Source organism: Pseudorasbora parva, chromosome 11 (genome assembly GCF_024679245.1).
Source record: "Pseudorasbora parva isolate DD20220531a chromosome 11, ASM2467924v1, whole genome shotgun sequence".
Classification (NCBI taxonomy): domain Eukaryota; kingdom Metazoa; phylum Chordata; class Actinopteri; order Cypriniformes; family Gobionidae; genus Pseudorasbora; species Pseudorasbora parva.
In genome coordinates, this window is record NC_090182.1 from 28,528,699 (window position 1) to 28,549,526 (window position 20,828).

General features: G+C 39.3%; 1 protein-coding gene across 6 annotated transcripts; it reads left to right on the forward strand.

The window, feature by feature from the left end:
- The first annotated feature begins 89 nt into the window (after positions 1 to 89).
- On the forward strand, positions 90 to 20,749 carry pdlim3b (PDZ and LIM domain 3b). Of its 6 annotated transcripts, XM_067457738.1 has the most exons (9): positions 92 to 485; positions 8,416 to 8,567; positions 8,959 to 9,043; positions 11,402 to 11,589; positions 12,236 to 12,412; positions 15,682 to 15,809; positions 18,813 to 18,924; positions 19,072 to 19,204; positions 19,277 to 20,733. In XM_067457738.1, exons 1-9 carry the CDS (start codon positions 393 to 395, stop codon positions 19,292 to 19,294), a joined length of 1,086 nt encoding a protein of 361 aa, XP_067313839.1. In that variant the 5' UTR covers positions 92 to 392; the 3' UTR covers positions 19,295 to 20,733. The 6 variants fall into 6 exon arrangements, with proteins under 6 accessions (XP_067313841.1, XP_067313840.1, XP_067313843.1 ...); XM_067457740.1 differs by lacking the exon at positions 11,402 to 11,589 and adding an exon at positions 11,884 to 11,951 and having other exon boundaries at positions 90 to 485; positions 19,072 to 20,742; XM_067457739.1 differs by having other exon boundaries at positions 90 to 485; positions 12,236 to 12,322; positions 19,072 to 20,740.
- The last annotated feature ends 79 nt before the right edge of the window (positions 20,750 to 20,828 follow it).

Sequence of the window (20,828 nt, forward strand, 5' to 3'; positions counted from 1 at the left end):
GGAGTCATTCGTGGATGTTTTTAGTTATTGAACAGCTAAGACTTATGGGAAAAGAGGATTAATCATAAAGGGTGTAAGGTTTGGATCTGAAGGAGGTGGGGAAAGAGTTTGAACCCTCTGCAGTTTCTTAGTCTACCCTATGACCTCACGAGAGGAGTGGCATCCTGGCATCATCTTTCTTTCATTCACTCTCCTAACCCCACTCACATGCTTAAAAGGGATTCAGAGACAGGCACTGGCTTCCAGTCGTTGTTGGGTGAGCAATTCGTCCAGGGTAGGAGGGATAAAGCTGATAAATCTCTTTTTACTGCAGATCTCTCGCCAATAAGAGGAGACTGCACTGAAGAACCAAGTTCAACTTTGAGAAAAAGTCTAAACCAAACAAGACAGAAATGCCACAGAACGTGGTTCTGGATGGGCCAGCCCCTTGGGGATTTCGACTTTCAGGAGGCAAAGATTTCAACCAGCCGCTGACCATAACTCGGGTAAGTGAAAGCCTTTGGCTACAGTCTGTGCTGCTTCACACAATCCACTCAGAGATAATGATGCTTTGATGTGCTGGGTAACACTGCCGTGGGTCTGAGAAACCAGTGGGTGGATCGTAAAAAAACATTCCCAGGACCTCACTTTAGATGCTACTGAAGAGTACAGCGAGAAACATTTCTGAGAAATATTTTTAGAGCCACAAGTTCAAACTGACATTCATTTTTAGAAACATCTGTGGTTGTCAGGGAATCATTTCCCAATAGAGACTTTCTATGTTAGTTAATGATGCAGTTTTTTTTTTTTACGTCATTATGTGATTTTTCTTTAGCAGTGTATTTTAAGAAATGAATACTGACATTTATCAAAGATGCATTGATAAAAAGTGACCATATAAATGTGTATAATGTTACAAGATTTTTATTTAAAGTATGCTGTTCTTTTGAAATTGACCAAAAATGTTTCCAAAAAAATATTGATAATAATAAAAAATGTTTCTTGAGGAGCAAATCAGCATATTAGAATGATTTATGCAGTAATGATGCTGAAAATTGAACTTTGTATTACACAATAAATTACATTTTAAAATATATTTAAATATCAGTCTCCTCAGATCTTTAACACAGTAATTAATTGGCCTGTCTGATATTTAAAATAATTAAACCTATTTGAAATTATTAATTATTTTTTATAATACATTTGAGTCAAAAAGATTTAAGAACCCAAGATGTTCTATTTATTATATTTATATTATTGCTATAGTAGTAATACTAATAGTTGCATAATAACTATAGGATACTACCTTCTATTGCATCATGGTGAATTTGAAAACGCACATATTTCACCTCTCATCCCACTCATAAAAGTGTTACATTTTATGTGAACTACATTGGTGTTATCTCTTTGACACACACACACGCACACACGCACACACACACGCACACACAGAGTGCCTGGCTCCGTAGGGGATCTCTACACCTGTTGTCTGAATGATTCGCAAAGCCCTTAGTCTAACAATATTTTAAACAGCCGATGAACATTTGTGGTAACAGAAGAGGTCAAAGGTGAACAGAGAACCCAGTGAAATGTGAGACAGTCACTTAGATTTAAAAAAAATTGTTCAGTTCATATTTCATTTCTATCCACTAGGATTGTTTATAAATGTCTAAAACTGACTAATCCTTCCTTATAGATCACCTGGATGGTGGTGAAAGTGTATAACTTCATATATGTAATTAATTTGAACTGTATAAGATGCTGTACAATGGCATGCTAGATTTATGTTCAGCAACTGCACAGATTTGGTGAAGACTAAGGCTCCCCCAGACCAAAACTACTAATTTCCTTTATTCAGAAAGACACCGCACACTAGCTTGTCTAACTTTTTCTTTCTCTGTTCTTTTAAGAAATATGTTGGGTGTCTGACTGTGAGAAACACTGTATTGTAGCTACTACACACTAACTACATAATGCCATTTATCTCTTATCCAGGCCTGTGTCTGAACAGCTCTACTGCTCATTCTGATGTGTGGAATGTTGCAGTTTGATTAGTAGCTCAGTCTCATCGACAGCAGCTCTTTGATCATGACGTCCAAGTATATTCTTAGTGGAAAGCCAGTTCTGACATTCACCATAAATTGTGAAAAAAATATGCAGTGGAGAACAGAGAGGTCATCATAAAAATGACTGTCTTCATACTCCCTGATTAGAAGCAGAACTGCAGGTCTTACAACATATGAATTACCCTGTGGTAGTAACAGCACAATGCTGGTATAAGATAGTATAAAGGTATTTTAATGATTTCCTTATTAATATTCCAAGATATTTCAAATGTATTACCATGAACCGTCTAAAAAAGTATGTTTTTCTAATGCATCACTAGTTTTGTCCACATTAGGGGGGAAAGAAACTTTCAGGTGAACTAAATATGAAGTCTCAGCTGAACAGAATGATGTCATTTCTTAAAATAAACCAATCAGGTTTATTTAACATTCCTAGCTAATAAATTCCATCCAAGTGAAAATGACATTGGATTTAATTTCAAACAAAAACAATAAAACCCAATCAAACATAATTTAAATGGATTAGAACAAGTATGTTTCTTATTTTGTTGTATGCCTATAACCCAGAACCTGAAAGTATGTCTTCAAGCAGAGAAATACCGATGACTAATGCAGAATGTGTGTGGTTTCTTTGTATAACCACTGTCTGTAATCATACACATATTGATGCCAGCAAGGTGGCTCTTTTCTCATACTCTGAGCCCTGATGTTCTCATTCGGGTAACATTAGCCTCCATCGATGCGGGCATGCCAGCACAGATGGGGCTTTTATGAGAATCCAAATCAGACCGTCTAAATTATACTGTTGAATTAAAAATGTAAATGACTATATCCAGTCATTGAGCAGACAGCTTTAACGAAAGCGGCACAGTACATTTATTACAGGGACATTCCCTCTGGACCAACCTGGGCTTTAGTGCTTTGCTAAAGGGCATGATGGGGATAGTTCATGGTTGAGCATCAACCTTGAGCTTTTTCTACTTTACCAAAAAATGGAAATTCTGTCATCATTTACTCACTCCCGTGTCGAGATCTTGTGTTTTCACTTAAATCACCTCACCCTGTTGGTAGAATAAATTTAAATAAATGTAAAATTCTTTTAAAATTCTTTTTTGTCCATACAATGAAAGTCAGTGGGGTTCGATGTTGTTTTGGACCCCACTGGCTTTCATTGTATGGACAAAATAATTAAAACATATTTATTTATTTATTTATTTATTTGAACTGAATCATATGGGTTTGGGATGATATAAGGGTAAATGCATTTAACATTTTAGGCAAACTATCCCTTTAATTTATTCAGCCTGATGCTGCTCTGAACATAATGTCTAATGCTCAGCATGCCCTTACATGCTTCTCTTGTGGGTTTGTGTGTCACCTTGGGGATTTTTCTGCACAGGTGCTGCATAGCTTACAAAAAAACAATTTGTTATATTCACGTTTCTGTTTACTGAATGGTTTCATCTCAGTTCATAGCTCCTTTTGTTTCCATCTATTAAACAGAGTGTCTTTGTTGTTCAGCCAAACAGATCTTCCATTTGCTTGAGTGGTGTCTAGGGAACAATCTTTTCATTTTCATTGTGTCCATTCTGAGCCATTTGGGTGCTCATTTTTTTGCAGTCAACCTTTTTGCAGACGCTCTATAATAGATGTTTACAGGGGAAATAAAGCCTAGTTTTTGTTGTTTGTTGCCTTAAATATGGCCAGGTTCATCATCCTAGATGTTTTTTGAGATGTATTATCTCTACAAAATACAGGCAGACAAAGGTGATTCTGTTGTGTACACAAAGTTAGAAAGTTGTCAGGAAATTAAATATTACAGCGTGACTGTTTGACAGGAAACTAGCTTAATCCCTGCTAGCTTCATCAGTCAATAAATTATGCATTTGGAATAAAACATCACAAATCTTCATGACATTATTAAGCACTGATGGAAAACTAAAACCCTCTGGTCTTAAATAACTGGCATGACTTGACCTGTTATAAACCTTCTCCTCTTGAGAGGCAGACTTAAATAGAAGAAGGTCAGTGGTATTCGGATATAATAGAGCAGCTGAGTCAGGGGGAGACAGGTATAACGAGACCTGCACACAGGATGAGGTGATGAGATAAATGACTTGGGGGATGAGGAGAATACCTAAGAAAATGAGCCCGTCAGCGATGAGAGGAGTAAGGGATGATGTCAGACTCCATTAATGAAAGAAAGGATGATGGGGAGAGGGCAGAGAAACACCGGGCTGCAGGGTGAATGCCAGAGCAGTCAGATCATGAACCACCAATAGGTCTGACAGTGCTCCCCTGGAGGGTGATACACGGCCTTGACTGACATATCCACAACGTCCTATTTTTAGTCCACTTCTAAACCAGAGAGGGTCAACAGATTGTTTCTAACCATGTCACTTTCTGTTTATGTCTAAACTTAAAAGAAGGTTCACATTTGACCTTAAAGGCATAGTTCACCCAAAAATGAAAATTATCCCATGATTTACTCACCCTCAAGCCATCTTAATTTTATATGACTATCGTCTTTCATACGGACACAATCAGAGTTATATATTTTTTTTTAAATAGCATTGCTCTTCCAAGCTTTATAATAGCAGTGAATGGCAGCCCTGATTTTGAAGTCCAAAAAAGCGCATCCACCCATCAGAAAAAAGTACTCCACATGGCTTGGGGGGTTAACAAAGGCCTTCTGAAGCAAAGCAATGCATCCATGTGAGAAAAATATACATATTTAAAACTTTATACGTTAAAATTAATAGTTTCCAAAAGACTGCCGTACGCATCAATTTAAGGCAAAAGGGTAACTCCTAACCTGGCACAGGGTGTATTGACGAACGCAGAAACGCAGAGGATGGAGCAAAACAAAACACTGGTCAGGAGTTATGAGTCTAAAATGAGAATTTTTAAAGGTCCCATGGCATGGATTTTTTAAAAATTATTGTATTATGTTTCCTGAGGTGTACTATTGTTAGTATGGTTTTTACATCAAAAATGTCATAATTTAGAAATAAAAGGCATTTTTTCTATACTGATAAAAACCCTCTAGCTTAAGGGGCGTGTCTGCTGTGAGACGTCAGTGAAAACACATACTGTCGTGATTGGCTGACATCTTTGCAAAATGAGATTGTGGCGGAGGGGGCGTGGTTTAGTGAGGCACAAGCAGCAGCTTCCAGAGGTGGACAAAGTACATAACTCTATTACTTGAGTAAAAGTAAAAGTACTACTAGTCAAATATTACTCCGTTACAAGTGAAAGTTGTAAAAACAGATTTTTACTCAAGTAAAAGTACAGAAGTATTTGTTTTCAAAAGTACTTAAGTATAAAAGTAAATTTCCTTTTTTATGCCAATGCATTATTTTATTATTGTTGTATAAATGCACAGTCATCATGGTTTAAGCCATTCAGTGATGCTCCATCTGACATACTAGCATACGACTAAGTCAAACTCATTTAAATACTTGTATCTAAGTTACAAAGCTCTTTACAAAGCTGCTGTCACTTTAAGGCCAAATGCACGGATCCAATACACTGATACACATCTGATATTCTCCCAACTTTACTCTTCTCTTTCTTCCTAGACGTTTATAGTTTTAATATTTTGTAAGACATGCACCAAGTGTATGCCAACTACACTAATCTTGATTATTTATTTATTTTTTTAACTGACACAGACTTTCAAAGTATGGCTATGGGTGCACACACTTGTGCCTAAGAACCGTCTTCTTCCATTTTGCTATGAACAGATCAGTGTTAAAAAAAATGGGGAAATGCATATGACTATAAGAGTGATTCCTGATAGACTGTCTGCAACAACAACAACAACAAAACCTTTTAAAGAAGGAAAAAATCATCCACCGACTTTCAGAGCTGCAACAGAAACGACTTTCGACCTAGATAGAAATGTAGTGGAGTAAAAAGTACGATATTTGTCTTTCAAATGTAGTGAAGTAAAAGTCATACATTTCCAGAAAAATAATACTCCAGTAATGTACAGATACTCAAAAAGTGTACTTAAGTACAATACTCAAGTAAATGTACTTAGTTACTGTCCACCTCTGGCAGCTTCAGTGCTGCCAGTCCAGAGAGAGAGAGATAGAAAGCTGGGGAAAGATTGCTGAGAAATTGTTATTGTACCAAGTTGTTGAGCACAAGTTTAGTTTGTTTGTATCTGAGAGCTCTGAATATACACGATTGAACGTTGCAATGTTATTTCTCTCACAAAATGCTTTCACCACAGCTAACAACAAACACGATATCGACATGAATACAGTAAGAGCTTCTGCTTCAGCATCATTCAAATGGCAGTTTGGACAAGTGTGCACTGCAGATATACGTGAGATTGAGAGCTTCAGACTATAAAGAGTTTTTTTGAGCGCTCTCTGTAGTTTAATCATTTAAATAACAGATTTGTTTCATGCTACGAACAGAAAGATGTGAAGTTGATCGTTTTAATCACTGGTTTGATTCACTGATGCATCAAGATGGCCAGCGGCAGGACTGACAGTATTAAACGATTTAGAAAGAGAGTCTGTGTGAACTTGAATGATTAGCTACACGTCAGAAATCACTGATCCCAGATCAGGCATTAATGACCACTGTTACTCACTGTTTGTGCGGTTGCATCCATATTATAAAGCCTGTGCTGCTTTATGATGGATGGATGCACTTTTTTGGACTTCACATTACTCCATATTCGTCTGAGATGATAGTTATAGGTTATACACCTAGGATAGCTTGAGGGTGAGTAAATCATGGGATAATTTTAATTTTTGGGTTAACTATCCCTTTAAGAATCTGATGGTTTTTAAATCGTTGTCTCTTCAGTAAAGAAGCTAAAGCATTTAGCATATTGATACAAAGTGATGTAGATCACTTTTAGGCCCATTGCCCTGAGCAGATAGCCTGACAAGTCATACCCACATCAAGATGTTTGGTCTAGAAACTCCCCATTGACAGGGCTCAATCCAAGGGGCGGGATAAACGGTTGCCTTTCAAACTCCCTCTGCACACACTTGGATACTTGGCGCTACTAAAGGAATGAACTGGGTTTTGTGGGCTAAGCTAAATGCTATCAAAATGTCACCGTGTGTCAGTGATTAAGTGCACACTCAGACGAGAGAGGTATGTATCAACTCACTTTATTTAAGAATAACATAGTTTAATATGAAAAAGCGGTGGAGTATCCCTTTAACTCCTCCAGAGTCGCAGTCAAAGCTGATTGGAAAGACCGCCGTTCGCCAACTTCTGTGTTTACTAGAAGCACGCAAGCGCAACTCTGCCGTCATTATGTTAAGCCCCGTCCACCAACTCTATACATGATGAGATTGGCCTGACCAGAGTTTGGTTTTTACAGCTCAGAAGTGTATTGAGAGTGTTTAGACTACACCAGGGCTATTCAAATCTTACCCTGGAGGGCCAATGCAGTGCAGAGTTTAGCTCCAACCTTAATCAAGCACACCTGAACAGGATAATCAATGTCTCCAGGATCATTAGAAAATCACAGGTTGGTGTGTTTGATCAGGGTTGGAGCTAAACTCTGCAGTGCATTGGCCCTCCAGGGTAAGATTTGAATAGCCCTGGACTACACTTTCAGCAGATAAGATTTGCTGCCACTAGCGTGCGTCTAGATTTCTAGGCTACTGAGCAGACCCCATCCTAAAACCTTAGAGGTGTTAGTGAGGCCAGCAGGGGGTGCTCAACCTGTGGTCTGTGTGGGTCCTAACACCCCAGTATAGTGATCGGGACACTATACTGACAAAGAACACCATCTTTCGGATGAGACGTTAAACCAAGGTCCTGACTCTCTGTGATCGTTAAAAATCCCAGGATGTCCTTCGGAAAAAGAGTAGGGGTGTAACCCCGGCATCCTGGCCAAATTTGCCCATTGGCCTCTGTCCTTCATGGCCTCCTAATCACCCCCCTCTTCTGATTGGCTTCATCACTCGGTCTCCTCTCCACCAATCAGCTGGTGTGTGGTGAGCTTTCTGGCGCAATATGGCTGCTGTCGCATCATCCAGGTGGATGCTGCACATTGGTGGTGGTTGAGGAGATTCCCCCCTTCAATGTAAAGCGCTTTGGGTACCTTGAAAAGCGCTATATAAATTGAACACGTTATTATTATTATTAAAACACTCCCATTTATATGGAATGTAGGGGTCATTGAAGTATGTTCATAATAAACTGAATAATTTAAAGTAGTAAGAATTTTTATCTAATCGAAAGGTCCAAGAAATTTTCTCTGTATTCATGTTGGTTTCTTGGTTTTGAAAATTGCATTTTTTATATATTTTGGAATAAATTAAGAGATGGGTCAAAAATTTGCATTACGTCACTTACCAAGCGACAATAAAAAGAACCTTGTTTTCAGGTGACTCCAGGCAGTAAGGCATCTCGGGTCAACCTGTGCCCAGGAGACATCATCCTGGCCATCCAGGGAGTGTCTACAGACGGTATGACTCATGCTGAAGCTCAGAACAAGATCAAAGACTCCACCAATCAACTTTCCCTCAAGATAGAGAGGTACCATGAGCTTTTCTCATTAAAGGATAGTGTTACAAAAAGCGCTAAGCATCTTTCAACAACTTTATATCATGTTCTCTCACCTCCTTTTAAAGTTATAGGGGACGGTAAGCAGGAGTCCCAAAAGAATTTGTCTTTACCCCTTGCTATGAAAGTGTCCGTCAGTACCCACAGAGTCTTATTTATGACACCGATGAATCTGTCTTTCCTCTGTGATTAATACCCTCCAATAAACCATCTGGCTTGTACATGCCAGTCTGTTGATGTTATTTTACTATCTATAAGAGGTCATGATCCTGCACAGTATGTGCTTTTTGATCTTTGATCTTTAGTTTTTTTTTCCTCGCAGGAGGTGAGTACATCATGTCTAACTGTGCATTATGTGTTGCAGGCCAGAAACTAAAATGTGGTCACCTCAGGTTATAGAGGAGGGGAAAGTAAACCCATTCAAAATCAATTTGGAGGCAGAGAAGCAAGTAAGTGTAACGTCACAGATATGCACAGCTCTTTATTTTTATCTGCTTATAACGTGCAACAATAAAATGGACAATTAAATACTTTTTAAAAAAAAAGAAACGCTAGAGTGGCATGAGGCATGTTAAAGGGATACTCCACCCAAAAATGTTCTCATCATCTACTCTCATCTATTTTTCATCATGCTGTCCCAGACACATATTAATTTCTTCAAACTAAGACGTGTGTGTAAAAACTCATTTGTTGATGCAAATGCAAAAATATTGACGCACCTGCAAGAACTGATGGTCCCCTGTGCTTCCTCATCACTTCTTGCGTACTGGTGTTTAAAGCATGAACTTATGAACCCACATATGACCCTAGGCTGAAAGCTATGATTTATAGTTTAAAAAGTATTACATATTAGTATTTTTCTCACTCACACCTATCATTCTGCATCCACTTGCTTTATATGGACTGACAGAAATTGATTATTTTTCTAAAAATCTGTGTTCCACAGAAGAAAGTAAGTTATAGACATCTAGGACAGCACGAGGGTGAATAAATAATGAGAGGATTTTCATTTTTGGGTGGAATATCCCTTTAAAAATTGTGCAAGTCTGCTATATTTGTTTGACCAAAAGTAGATTTGTCCTTGTTCAACACAATACAACTTTAAATAAAGCCATATACACTCACCTAAAGGATTATTAGGAACACCTGTACATTTTCTCATTAATGCAATCAACCAATATGACAGTTGCTTCAATGCATTTAGGGCAGTGGTCCGGGTCAAGACAATCTCCTGAACTCCAAACTGAATGTCAGAATGGGAAAGAAAGGAGATTTAAGCCATTTTGAATGTGGCATGGTTGTTGGTGCCAGACAGGCCGGTCTGAGTATTTCACAATCTGCTTAGTTACTGGGAGTTTCACTCACAACCATTTCTAGGTTTTACAAAGAATGGTGTGAAAAGGGAAAACATCCAGTATGCGGCAGTCCTGTGGGCGAAAATGCCTTGTTGATGTTAGAGGTCAGAGGAAAATGGGCCGACTGATTCAAGCTGATAGAAGATCAACTTTGACTGAAATAACCACTCGTTACAACCGAGGTATGCAGCAAAGCATTTGTGAAGCCACAACACTCACAACCTTGAGGAGGATTGGCTACAAAAGCAGAAGACCCCACTGGGTACCGCTCATATGCACTTCAAATAGGAAAAAGCTACAATTTGCACGAGCTCACCAAAATTGGACAGTTGAAGACTGGAAAAATGTTGCCTGGTCTGATGATCAATTGATCCATCATGCCTTGTTACCACTGTGCAGGCTGGTGGTGGTGGTGTAATGGTGTGGGGGATGTTTTCTTGGCACACTTTAGGCATCTTAGTGCCAATTGGGCATCGTTTAAATTCCACGGCCTACCCGAGCATTGTTTCTGACCATGTCCATCCCTTTATAACCACGCTGGACCCATCCTCTGATGGCTACTTCCAGCAGGATAATGCACCATGTCACAAAGCTTGAATCATTTCAAATTTGTTTATTGAAAATGACAATGAGTTCACTGTACTAAAATGGTCCCCAGAGTCACCGGATCTCAACCTATAGAGCATCTTTGGGATGTGGTGGAATGGGAGCTTCGTTCCCTGGATGTTCATCCCACAAATCTCCATCAACTGCAAGATGCTATCCTATCAAAATAGGCCAACATTTATAAAGAATGCTTTCAGCACCTTGTTGAATCAATGCCATGTAGAATTACGGCAGTTCTGAAGGCGAAAAGGTGTCAAATGCAGTATTAGTATGGTGTTCCTAATAAAACTTTAGGTGAGTGTAGATACTTGTATATAGATACACACACACACACACACGTCTGACACGACTCTGCATAGACGTAATAGTTTTCATACTGTACAAACTTTATATTCTATTTCCTTATATTAACCCTACCAATCACAGAAAACATTCTGCATTTTAAATGTTCAAAAATCATTGTGTATGATTTATAAGCTTGTTTCCCCATGGGGACCTCAATTTAGCTTCCCACGGTGACACAAGTCCTAATGAGTAAGTGTGCATTTAGGTTGAAGTTCCCACTGGGATAGAAATACACACACACACACACACACACACACACACACACACACACACACGCACACGCACACGCACACCAGATTTTTATGAAAAAAATGTCCAACCATAAAAAAAGGAGATATGTCCCTTTCACCTAAAGATTCACTCTGCACTGACACTTTAAAAAGCAATACAATAGTTTCAAAAATGTAAGTACCTTTAGGTAGCAAATGGACATATCTGGAGAATGTGGTGTTTGTGTGGGGCTTTAAGTATATAGTGTGTCCATCTGTCCTACACATGCAGGAGTTTAAACCTATTGGCACAGGTCATAACAGAAGAGCACAGCCATTTGTGGCTGCCGCCAGTCTGGATGACAAAACACAGGTGGTGAGCTCCACCTACAACACTCCCATAGGCCTCTACTCTCAAGATAACATCCAGGATGCCCTGCAAGGACAGATCCGGGGTCTGGTGCATGAAAAGCCTGAGGGGTGAGTGCCAACTTGGATCACCCCAACCATATGGACTAAGATATTTTATCTCCGCTTGCTGTATGCTGGCTGGTCACTTACCACTAACGCATGCCAAAAGTCCTCACAAGACTTTATGCCGCCTGAATATAAGCATTTGGATTTTTACAAAATTATGATAGATAGACATTAAGAATCCCGTAGTTCTAGTACACAATAGCACACACATATGTATATTTGGGCCTGCGGTGTTGGATCTTGGAGGACTTTCGCTTGTTTCACCTCTCTATTAACATCTTCACTCTTGTCTTTCAGGATGTTGATTACTTCGAACACAAGTTTAATGTCAGACCAAAGCCTTTCACAACTGCAAGTCAAATGAGGTCATTAGACAAAAGCACCCTGCATGTAGTCAAATATGGTCACAAAATCACAGTATAATTCCTATGTTTTTTACATTCTCACATTAATTTAACATAGAACAGAATTGCTGATGTATTATAGCAGAAGCGCAGTATATACTGAAGCTCTATGTACATCTCTAACTTCCTCTTCCATTCTTTTCTGTCTTGTTTGTCATTTTCTGTCTTCTATGTGGCCCCTTTGATTTGATTGCTTCCTGGTTTGGTTCATCCGGCTATTATACACTGACCTTACACGACTCCAGTGACAGTACATCCCAGACGCTGATGGGAAATGTAGCTCAGATGCCTGGCACCCCATCGGCTGGGTTCAAGGCAGCTCCTTCTGCACAGTATAACTCCCCTATTGCATTATACTCAGCAGACAATGTTTCAAATACACAGACTCAGATGTCCACTGTAGTCAGTCAGGCATCGCCCAGGTAACCAGAGCTTTGTTTCCATCACGCTTGCTTTATACCATCTTACAAAGTCACCAGCTTGTGCTGATGCAGGAAGCATTAAAGAAAAAGGTTTCTTTAAAGAAACAGGATTACTACAGATGAAAAAAGGGAAATCTTTCAGTTGTGTTCTGCAGAAAAGCCATTGAAATTAAAGGCACAATATGTAATTTTCTCACTAGAGATAATTTATTCAAAACTAAGGTTTAGCTTGATGACGCCTTGATTTCAGGGAATCATGGGAGTTGTTGGTTTCATCTCTACAGCCAGTAAGAAAGAATCCAACGGCACTCAGACAGAAATCATATTCATGGATGAGCTAATGTATTAACTTTAGTAGTAAAAGTTCTGGTGTGGAACGAGGCCGCTGGAGCGTCTGCTAATGAGAGACAAGCGCGACACACGGCTTGAGAGCATTAGAGCTTTTATTATGCTGCAGACGTTCGCTTCCCGGTCATGCGTAACACAGTACTTTATCATATTAGATACATTTGAGTGTGTTGAAAGTAGACATGTGCCGATTTTCGATAATGCGATTTATTTAACAATTTATTAACAATTTATAATTTTTTTATAATGCACTCAAGAATACTTTGCCCATCAACCGTATAAATGCTCAACACCGCTGTATTCTGCGTCAAAGGGACACGCGCTCAGATATAAGCGGCAGCCCAACGTGCGTTTGCACATGACTGAACCATTTTTTTACAGTCTATGGACTGAAGGAGACGCGCTGATGAAGTGCCGCTCAGTGACAGCAGAGGGCGCTGATGAACTTCAGAATGAAGCGGTAACCGCGCAAACAAAACAAAAACGCGTGTAGTTTTTAAAACAGCCATTCGTTTTTTGTAATCTCAATCTTGTTCATCACAGCACCAAATACTTAATACTTAAAGACTTAATAGGCTATTTCTTTTCAAACTTAAACATTTTTATGTTTTAATCTGGACTACAACATGCCCTAATGATTAGAACTGTTCTAATTATTTGTTATTGTTCAGTAAAACTTTGAGACATCCGACTTCCTTATTACCAAACTGACTTAATCATTAGAATTAATCATTCTAAGTAATGTTAATTTCTTAGTTACTGTTTAATAACATTAAAATCAAAATAACTTTTTATGGACCTAAGATAAAACTAACAATGATCAGTATTTCTTAACTAACATTACCAAAAACATTATACTTTCTGTAACAAATGTAGCTATTGCTCAATCAATGCATTAAATAATGAGACCTTATTTGTTAGCCTACCTGTTGTTCTTTATAGCCTAATTCTTTTGCAATTTAATCTGTTTGAAAATTGTACTTTTACAGCCCTGAAAAAAAAACAAGAGACCACTTAACATTGATTTCTCATTGTTTCTCAACGTTAAGTGGTCTCTTAATTTTTTTCCCAGAGCTGTATATATTTTTGGTACACTATTGTATTAAACATTCAGTAATTTTTGTTATTACAAAAATAGTTCTTAAAGCTGTTATGCTATGGCAACACTTTTTTTGCTACTTATTTCAATATCGTGATAATATCATATATCGTGATAAAACTTCAGCAATTAATCGCAACATGAAAAATTGATATCGGCACATGCCTAGTTGAAAGTGATGTTATAATGCTACTGTGCGATCGCTCAGTGGCTACTATGGGACACTTGTTGCACACTGCGGTTAGATCGATATTAGGTATAGTAAAACATGGTACTAGTGGTAAATCAAGAAAACAAGATTTAAACAATAAGAATAACTCTGTTGAGCTATAGTCTTTCGCTGATGAATGTATCCAAACAGTTGCTCAGCTGTCTAAAAAAAACACATCATATATGAAAGCGTCTTTGGTGTTTCCATGGTTTCTACAAAATAAAATGGAAATCAAGGTTAACGCGGGTATGCTGTCATTGACGTGTTGCATGGACATGATCCGTTTTCTGGTTAAAATAGCTTATTTGTCTGGATTTAAACAGGATTAATTTATTGGAAACATTTGGGATAAGTCAGGTACACAAGTTAACAAAATATACAACATTTCAACAATCCAAAAATATTATATTGTGCCTTTAATAAAGTATTAAATCATGGAAATTTCTTTATAGTGAATAGGTTTTGCGCAATATGAATTGTTTAAAAACATTATAAAGAATGCATATAATACAAACATTATGTGACTAGAGTGATTAAATTGCTTGTTAACTTTTAAGTTAGCCTGTTATAAAGCCAGAAAGCATGGTATCTTTTACAACATAATACGTTTATTGACTTTAAACATTAGCTTTACCGCTAAAAGGTGGTTTTAAGGTGGGCGTACACTGTGCGAATTCGGACACTCGGGAGGTCGTGAGATATTGCAGACGCTACGAGTCATTTAATTTGATCATCGCATCAAATCAGCTGGTACACGGCACGACAGTTTGCACCGCGAGCCGGCCGCGATCACACCAGTTTTCATGTAACACAGACACCGGAGCTTTCAATGTTGCTGCTATGGCTTTATATACAAAAAATAAAGAAAAAAGGTGTGAAAATTATTTGTTGAAAAGCAGAGAACAGCCATTCCTTTTAACCGAAACAACCAGAGGGAGAGAGAAGAGTGCACGTGAGAGAGAGAAAGTGTGTGTGTGTGTGTGTGTGTACGCAGTATGTGGCAGCCACTGAGCTAGTCATATAGATTGAGCCTATGTGACGTGCTTGTGCATGATTTGGCAATAGGGGACAGCTGGTAAAAATCGGGCCGACTCCCCGAACTTTTTAAACATGTTTAAAAATGATCGTAAGGTCGGCAGGTGCTCTTAACGTGCTCGGCTCGTCTCGTATTTCCTCTCACACGGTGCGAGCCGCGACCATACGAGCATCCACGATGTCCACGCGATTTCTCCCGAGAAAAAAAATTCGTCTACGAGTTCGTACGACAGCAAAAATCGCACCGTGTACGCCCGCCTTTATACAGCTCTAAAATTTAAACACCTTTTTAATTTAAGAACAAAGATAGGATATTTGTGATTTTTGCTGTTGAACTCTATGGAATACCCTGTTCTATATCACAGGTCAAACGAGGGACAAGTCAAAATGTGTATTCTAACTTGTTTTGAATCCAGGACATTCCTTTAACTTTTTCCAATGACATTCTTTTCTGTGCATCAAACAGTTTACTTAGCCTGTGTCTAATTGTCATAATGTGCACTTCCAAACTTTTATACAATACCTAATTGTTATTTTCACTTAATGGACAAATGTTTTGGGCTTCTGCCTTTTCAGCCCTAAACCCCTGACGTCCATTGAAGACTCCCATGTGTACCGTATGCTCCAAGAGGACCATGAGCAGCCACATGAACCACGTCAGTCTGGATCGTTTAAGGCCCTGCAAGACTATGTCGAGAGTGATGGTGAGCTGACTTTATTTAATACAACACCATCCGAGTCTTAAGAAAGGGGCAATGTTGAATTCATACATTTCAACAGAATTTATAGCTAGCAGCACTAATGAAGACGTCAAAGTTGAAATATACTCAATTTGACTTAAGCTGTCTTCAATATCCCTTAGCAATTCTACTTTGACTGACGTCATTAGCCTGCTGTCCTTTTAATGGTCTGGATTCAGTTGAGTTTATATGAGGGAGCTAGCCGGACAAGCCAGACCCACATCATGGTGTTAGGTCTGGGAACACACCATTGGCAGGGCTCAATCCGAGGGGCGGGACAAATGGCCGTCTTTCAAAATCCCTCTACATGTAGTAGGATAGAGATACAACCAATATAGTCAGAGTGAGAGTCCTTGGCGTTCTTTCTTTTCTTAAAGAAAATCTCAACTCCAAGTCTTCCAGAGCTGATTCGAAAGGCCACTGTTCTCCAGCAGCAGAAGCCGTCATCTTTGTTTTCAAGTAGCATAATATAGGTAATTTACGCGGAACCGTCACAACTCTGCCGTCATTATGTTAAAGGGGGGGTGAAACACTCAATTTCAGTCAATCTCATGTCAATCTTGAGTACCTATAGAGTAGTATTGCATCTTTCATATCTCCAAAAAGTCTTTAGTTTTATTATATTTATAAAAGAAATATGGGCTGTACGGAGTCTTTCCGGAAAAAAACGAGCGCCTGGAGGCGTATCGTGTGGGCGGAGCTAAATAATGACGAGCGCGCAAAGCGGCGACGTCCTCAAGCGTGGAGAAACCCATGGCTATCAATCTCAGCTAATAGATATATGATCCAGAATTATTCGGAGGCTGAAATAAATTGAACAAGAGAAACGGCAGCAGCAGGACGTCCGTCTCTGTGGTATGTACTGTATTTAGTGGCCTGTCAACATTTCTGTGTCTTTACTCGCAGTTTATGAGGACATGATTCGCTTCATGGACTATTGTATGCGACTAAACCTTAGCAGTAGCAAGCAAAACAGTTTTGCAAGTCAGACTAGTGTAACGTTATACATAGAACAACAATGGAGTCCGTTAGCGCATTTGAATGACGAAGCACGCGATCGTGTCGTTTACTGATGTTTACTCGCGCGACGATAGCCAACAGCACAGACATTTGAAGCAGTTTTACTCACCGGCTGCTTCCAAAGCAGGACTGAACGCTCCGTCAAAAACACACTTCTTTGGTATGATTTGGTGAAGTCCTGACAGCAGTGAACAGTGGAGATCCACTTTGCTACGCAACTGAAGCGATGTTGTGAAGCTTCTAGGGATGCGCGATATACCGGTACTGGAAAAATACCGGTATATATTTTATTTAAAACGGTACGATATCATGATTTGGCACATTTCGGTATATGCTGCTGTTCCGAAGTTCACCGCTAGATGGCAGCGCGCTACCCAAACTGACCCGAAACAACCGGCAAATGTGACAACAACATAGACGAACAAAATGGATAAAGCAGTCTAATCTCACTCAAGATGCCCAAAACGAATTAATAAAGAGAGGAGTAGAAGTGAAATTTGTATGACTTTGTAATGACTTTGCTTATAAAACTGATGAAGAACCATCAAACCTAGCCAAGAAGCATCTGTCACTATCCTGACTTTAAGACTTCTGAAGAGATCGACAGGTCAGTGAATCATTCAAACCATCTCATTTAGACGTTTATTTTCTTTTTACACTGATCAACGCACACACACAGCCTAACATAAGATCGAATATCACAATCTCCAGCGTTCGTTTCAACCAATGACATTTAGATCTCATTATATTTGCACGCATACTATTGCACTATTCACATTCACGTTAGACACACCCGACTGTGTTTATGTGGATACTCACTAAAGACGGACATTTGTACATAATTCTGTGTATTTGACTGTTTAAGGAAACTTAATGTGTAATGTGCGTGACTAAGTGACAGGCGTGTGTGTGTGTGTGTGTGTGTCGTATGAGCTCATATCTCCTGTAACTGTTATTACGAAATGCTATAAAATCTCTTGCGTGTTCAAATGAGTTCCGTTCTCCATCCCGAGACGAGCGTGAAATGTTGAATCGGATTATGCAGATTGCTTTAGTGTAGTGCGATGTCTTTTGAAACCAGAAGCAATTTGCTAATTTTGAGAGATTTTTGCTGAAATTATTTCTCACAAGAAAGTTTTCAAATGACTGATTTGATGTGATAAGCTTTGCTGATTCATTTACTAATAAACATTTGTGGTAATTTCCCACTTTATAAACTCAAAACTTGCATAATTGTTCTCATTCGCGTGCAATACACCCGCGCTAATATCAGACCTTGTGGTATCGATTTAATATCGGTACTTCGGTATTAGATTGTGGTACCAGACCGAAGCCACAATTGTGGTATCGAGCCATCCCTAGAAGCTTCCCATCATTTCTGCGTTCAAATCAGTTCAAATGCAGCGCTGCCTTCCCGGAATGCTGTGCTGAAGCGTTAAAGTCGCTTGATGTCACCCATAGGAATAAAGTGGAGCACGGCGCGGAGTGTTTATGGGCGTGCATTTCCTCTCTCGCTCTAGTCACACGCGCGTGCACCCTTCCGGGAGAAGAGCCCGTACGGCCCATACAAGGACCTTCTGCTCTATTAACGTCAAGCCGACCCATACTCGAAAAAGTGTTTTTGTCACACTCCATCAAACGTCCAACATTAGTGTTTGAAACTTTGTCTATGTTTAGAATGGGAATCCAAGTCTTTAACAGTGTAAAAAGCAGTATGCATGAAACAGCATTTCACCCCCCTTTAAGCTCGCCCACCGTCTCTATACATGTGATTGGCCTGACTAGAGTTTGGTTTTTCAAGCTCGCAAGCCAACGAAGAGTTACTAGACAACCCTGGCTGCAAATTACATATCTTGCCGGTAGGTTGTGTCTAGATTTCTAGGCTATGAGGGAACATTTCACATTCCTGAAGTGGATCTGAGATTCTTTCCTTTATTCTTCTGACAGGCACAAAGCCTATTGTGACTAGAAGTGTAAAAGCCCCAGTGACAAAACCCCAAGCGGCCACATCCTCACTGCAGAAGCTGCCTCTCTGTGATAAATGTGGCACCGGCATTGTGTGAGTACAGCTTTCAGTATGAGACCGAACAAACTGTTGTCTTTGAGAATATATTATCAATTTTTTTGAAAACTGTTCTACACTGAATTGTATTCATGCATTTTAACAGCTTCATTATATAAAACTTTTTCTACAACGGTCTTACAGAGGAACAGTGGTGAAAGCTCGGGACAAGTACCGCCATCCTGCCTGCTTCGTGTGTTCGGACTGTGGTGTGAACCTGAAGCAGAAGGGCTACTTCTTTGTGGAGGGACAGATGTACTGTGAAGGCCATGCTCGAATGCGAATGACCCCACCTGAGGGACATGATCTAGTTACTGTATATCCCACTGCTTAGAGGGATGGAAAAACTCAGAACTTACACAACTGACAGTTGAAATTAGACAAATCGTATTGTTTGCCCTTATTGCTGCTTGATAAAATCGTGTATCTGGTTAGTGTAAGAATAGAGCTTCAACCTTCATATTAGTTTATAAAAGAGAAGGCCACTTTATACCACAGTGTTTAAAGGGATACTTCAGCGATTTGGCATATGGCTTTGTATCAGTAGAAACCCAGGAGTATATTTGAATGATCATGCTTCTCCCCCTCTCATATCCCCCTGAGACGAGAGATTTATGTATTTTATTTCTGGAAAAAATCCTCTGATGCAAATATCATCATTTTGCGTCATCGGAGGATTTTTTTCAGCCAAAGGCTAAAGACTACAGCCAGCAGAAGGAGCTAGTTCCGCATGTTTTCAACCAGTCCATGGGGGGTGGGATCGCACTCACAGAGCTCGGCTCGGGCAGCTGCGGGCATTCATGTAAACAGCGCAGCATTGAGTGTTTGAACTTTTCAAATTAATGCCTATGAAAGTTAAGCTTCCAAAGGCATGAACTGAAAACGCGCCAGAATGAACACGCTGTGAATGACCGTTGCGCTTGCACTTACCTCAGCTCTAGTGATGAATGTAATCTGACTCCTGCTGCGTTTGTGCCATAACTCTTGTTCGGCTCACACGCACGTTATTGAACAGACACATTCAGTTTTTAATTGTAGTGTCTGTTCTGTAACTGAACTGCTTTTATGAAAATGAACGCGGTGGGAAAGTGATCCAGTAATCCATTAGCGGTGGCTTTTGGGAGTGGCCTCGTAGGGCAGCGACGCAAGTGCATTCTGGGAGTTGTTGTCCTTCATCCCCATGAGACAAAAACATTTTCTGTCTTTTCTCAGTCTAGAAGGTACCAAATTCAAAAATTTCACATTTCTGCTAAATGAATGACCCAGTTTAAATATAAAGCTTAAGCTAAATCACTGAAGAACTAACCCCTTTAAGTGATCAGATTACGGTTTACACCTGGTATTAACATATGCTTCCAATTGATCTTCTGTCTTGTTCAGGTTTTGACGAGACCATCCCGACTTTACAACACAGTGCAGTGCATGAACACTATGAACAAATTCATGAAGGCTTATGAGCAAGCAGAAAAGGAAGATAATAAAAATTGTATTTGAAAAGTTTGAATCACTTTCTTTGGTGTGCTTTCTCACAACTTTTCCCAGAACAATCACATATTTGGTAAGCATTCCTTCACTGATTTGGAACACACATTCAGGACAGATAGAGTTTACAATACACATGTAAGGTGTAACATGCATTTCTGACAACCTCAATGTTTCAGTGATGTGATTACAAAGCCTTATAGACCCCACAAAGGACATTTAGCAATGATCCAAATCACTAAAAATTGTTAATTCCAGGTGTAATCCCTTTCTCAAGGACTAAAACCAGTTCTTGTTGAAAAGCCAAGAGTGAACTATATCAAACTAGTTTCAGTTATTTCATGAACAGTTAAAATATGCAAGAAATATGCCATAATTTATGTACAACAAGGTATTTGGTAATGTGCACAAACTGAGAA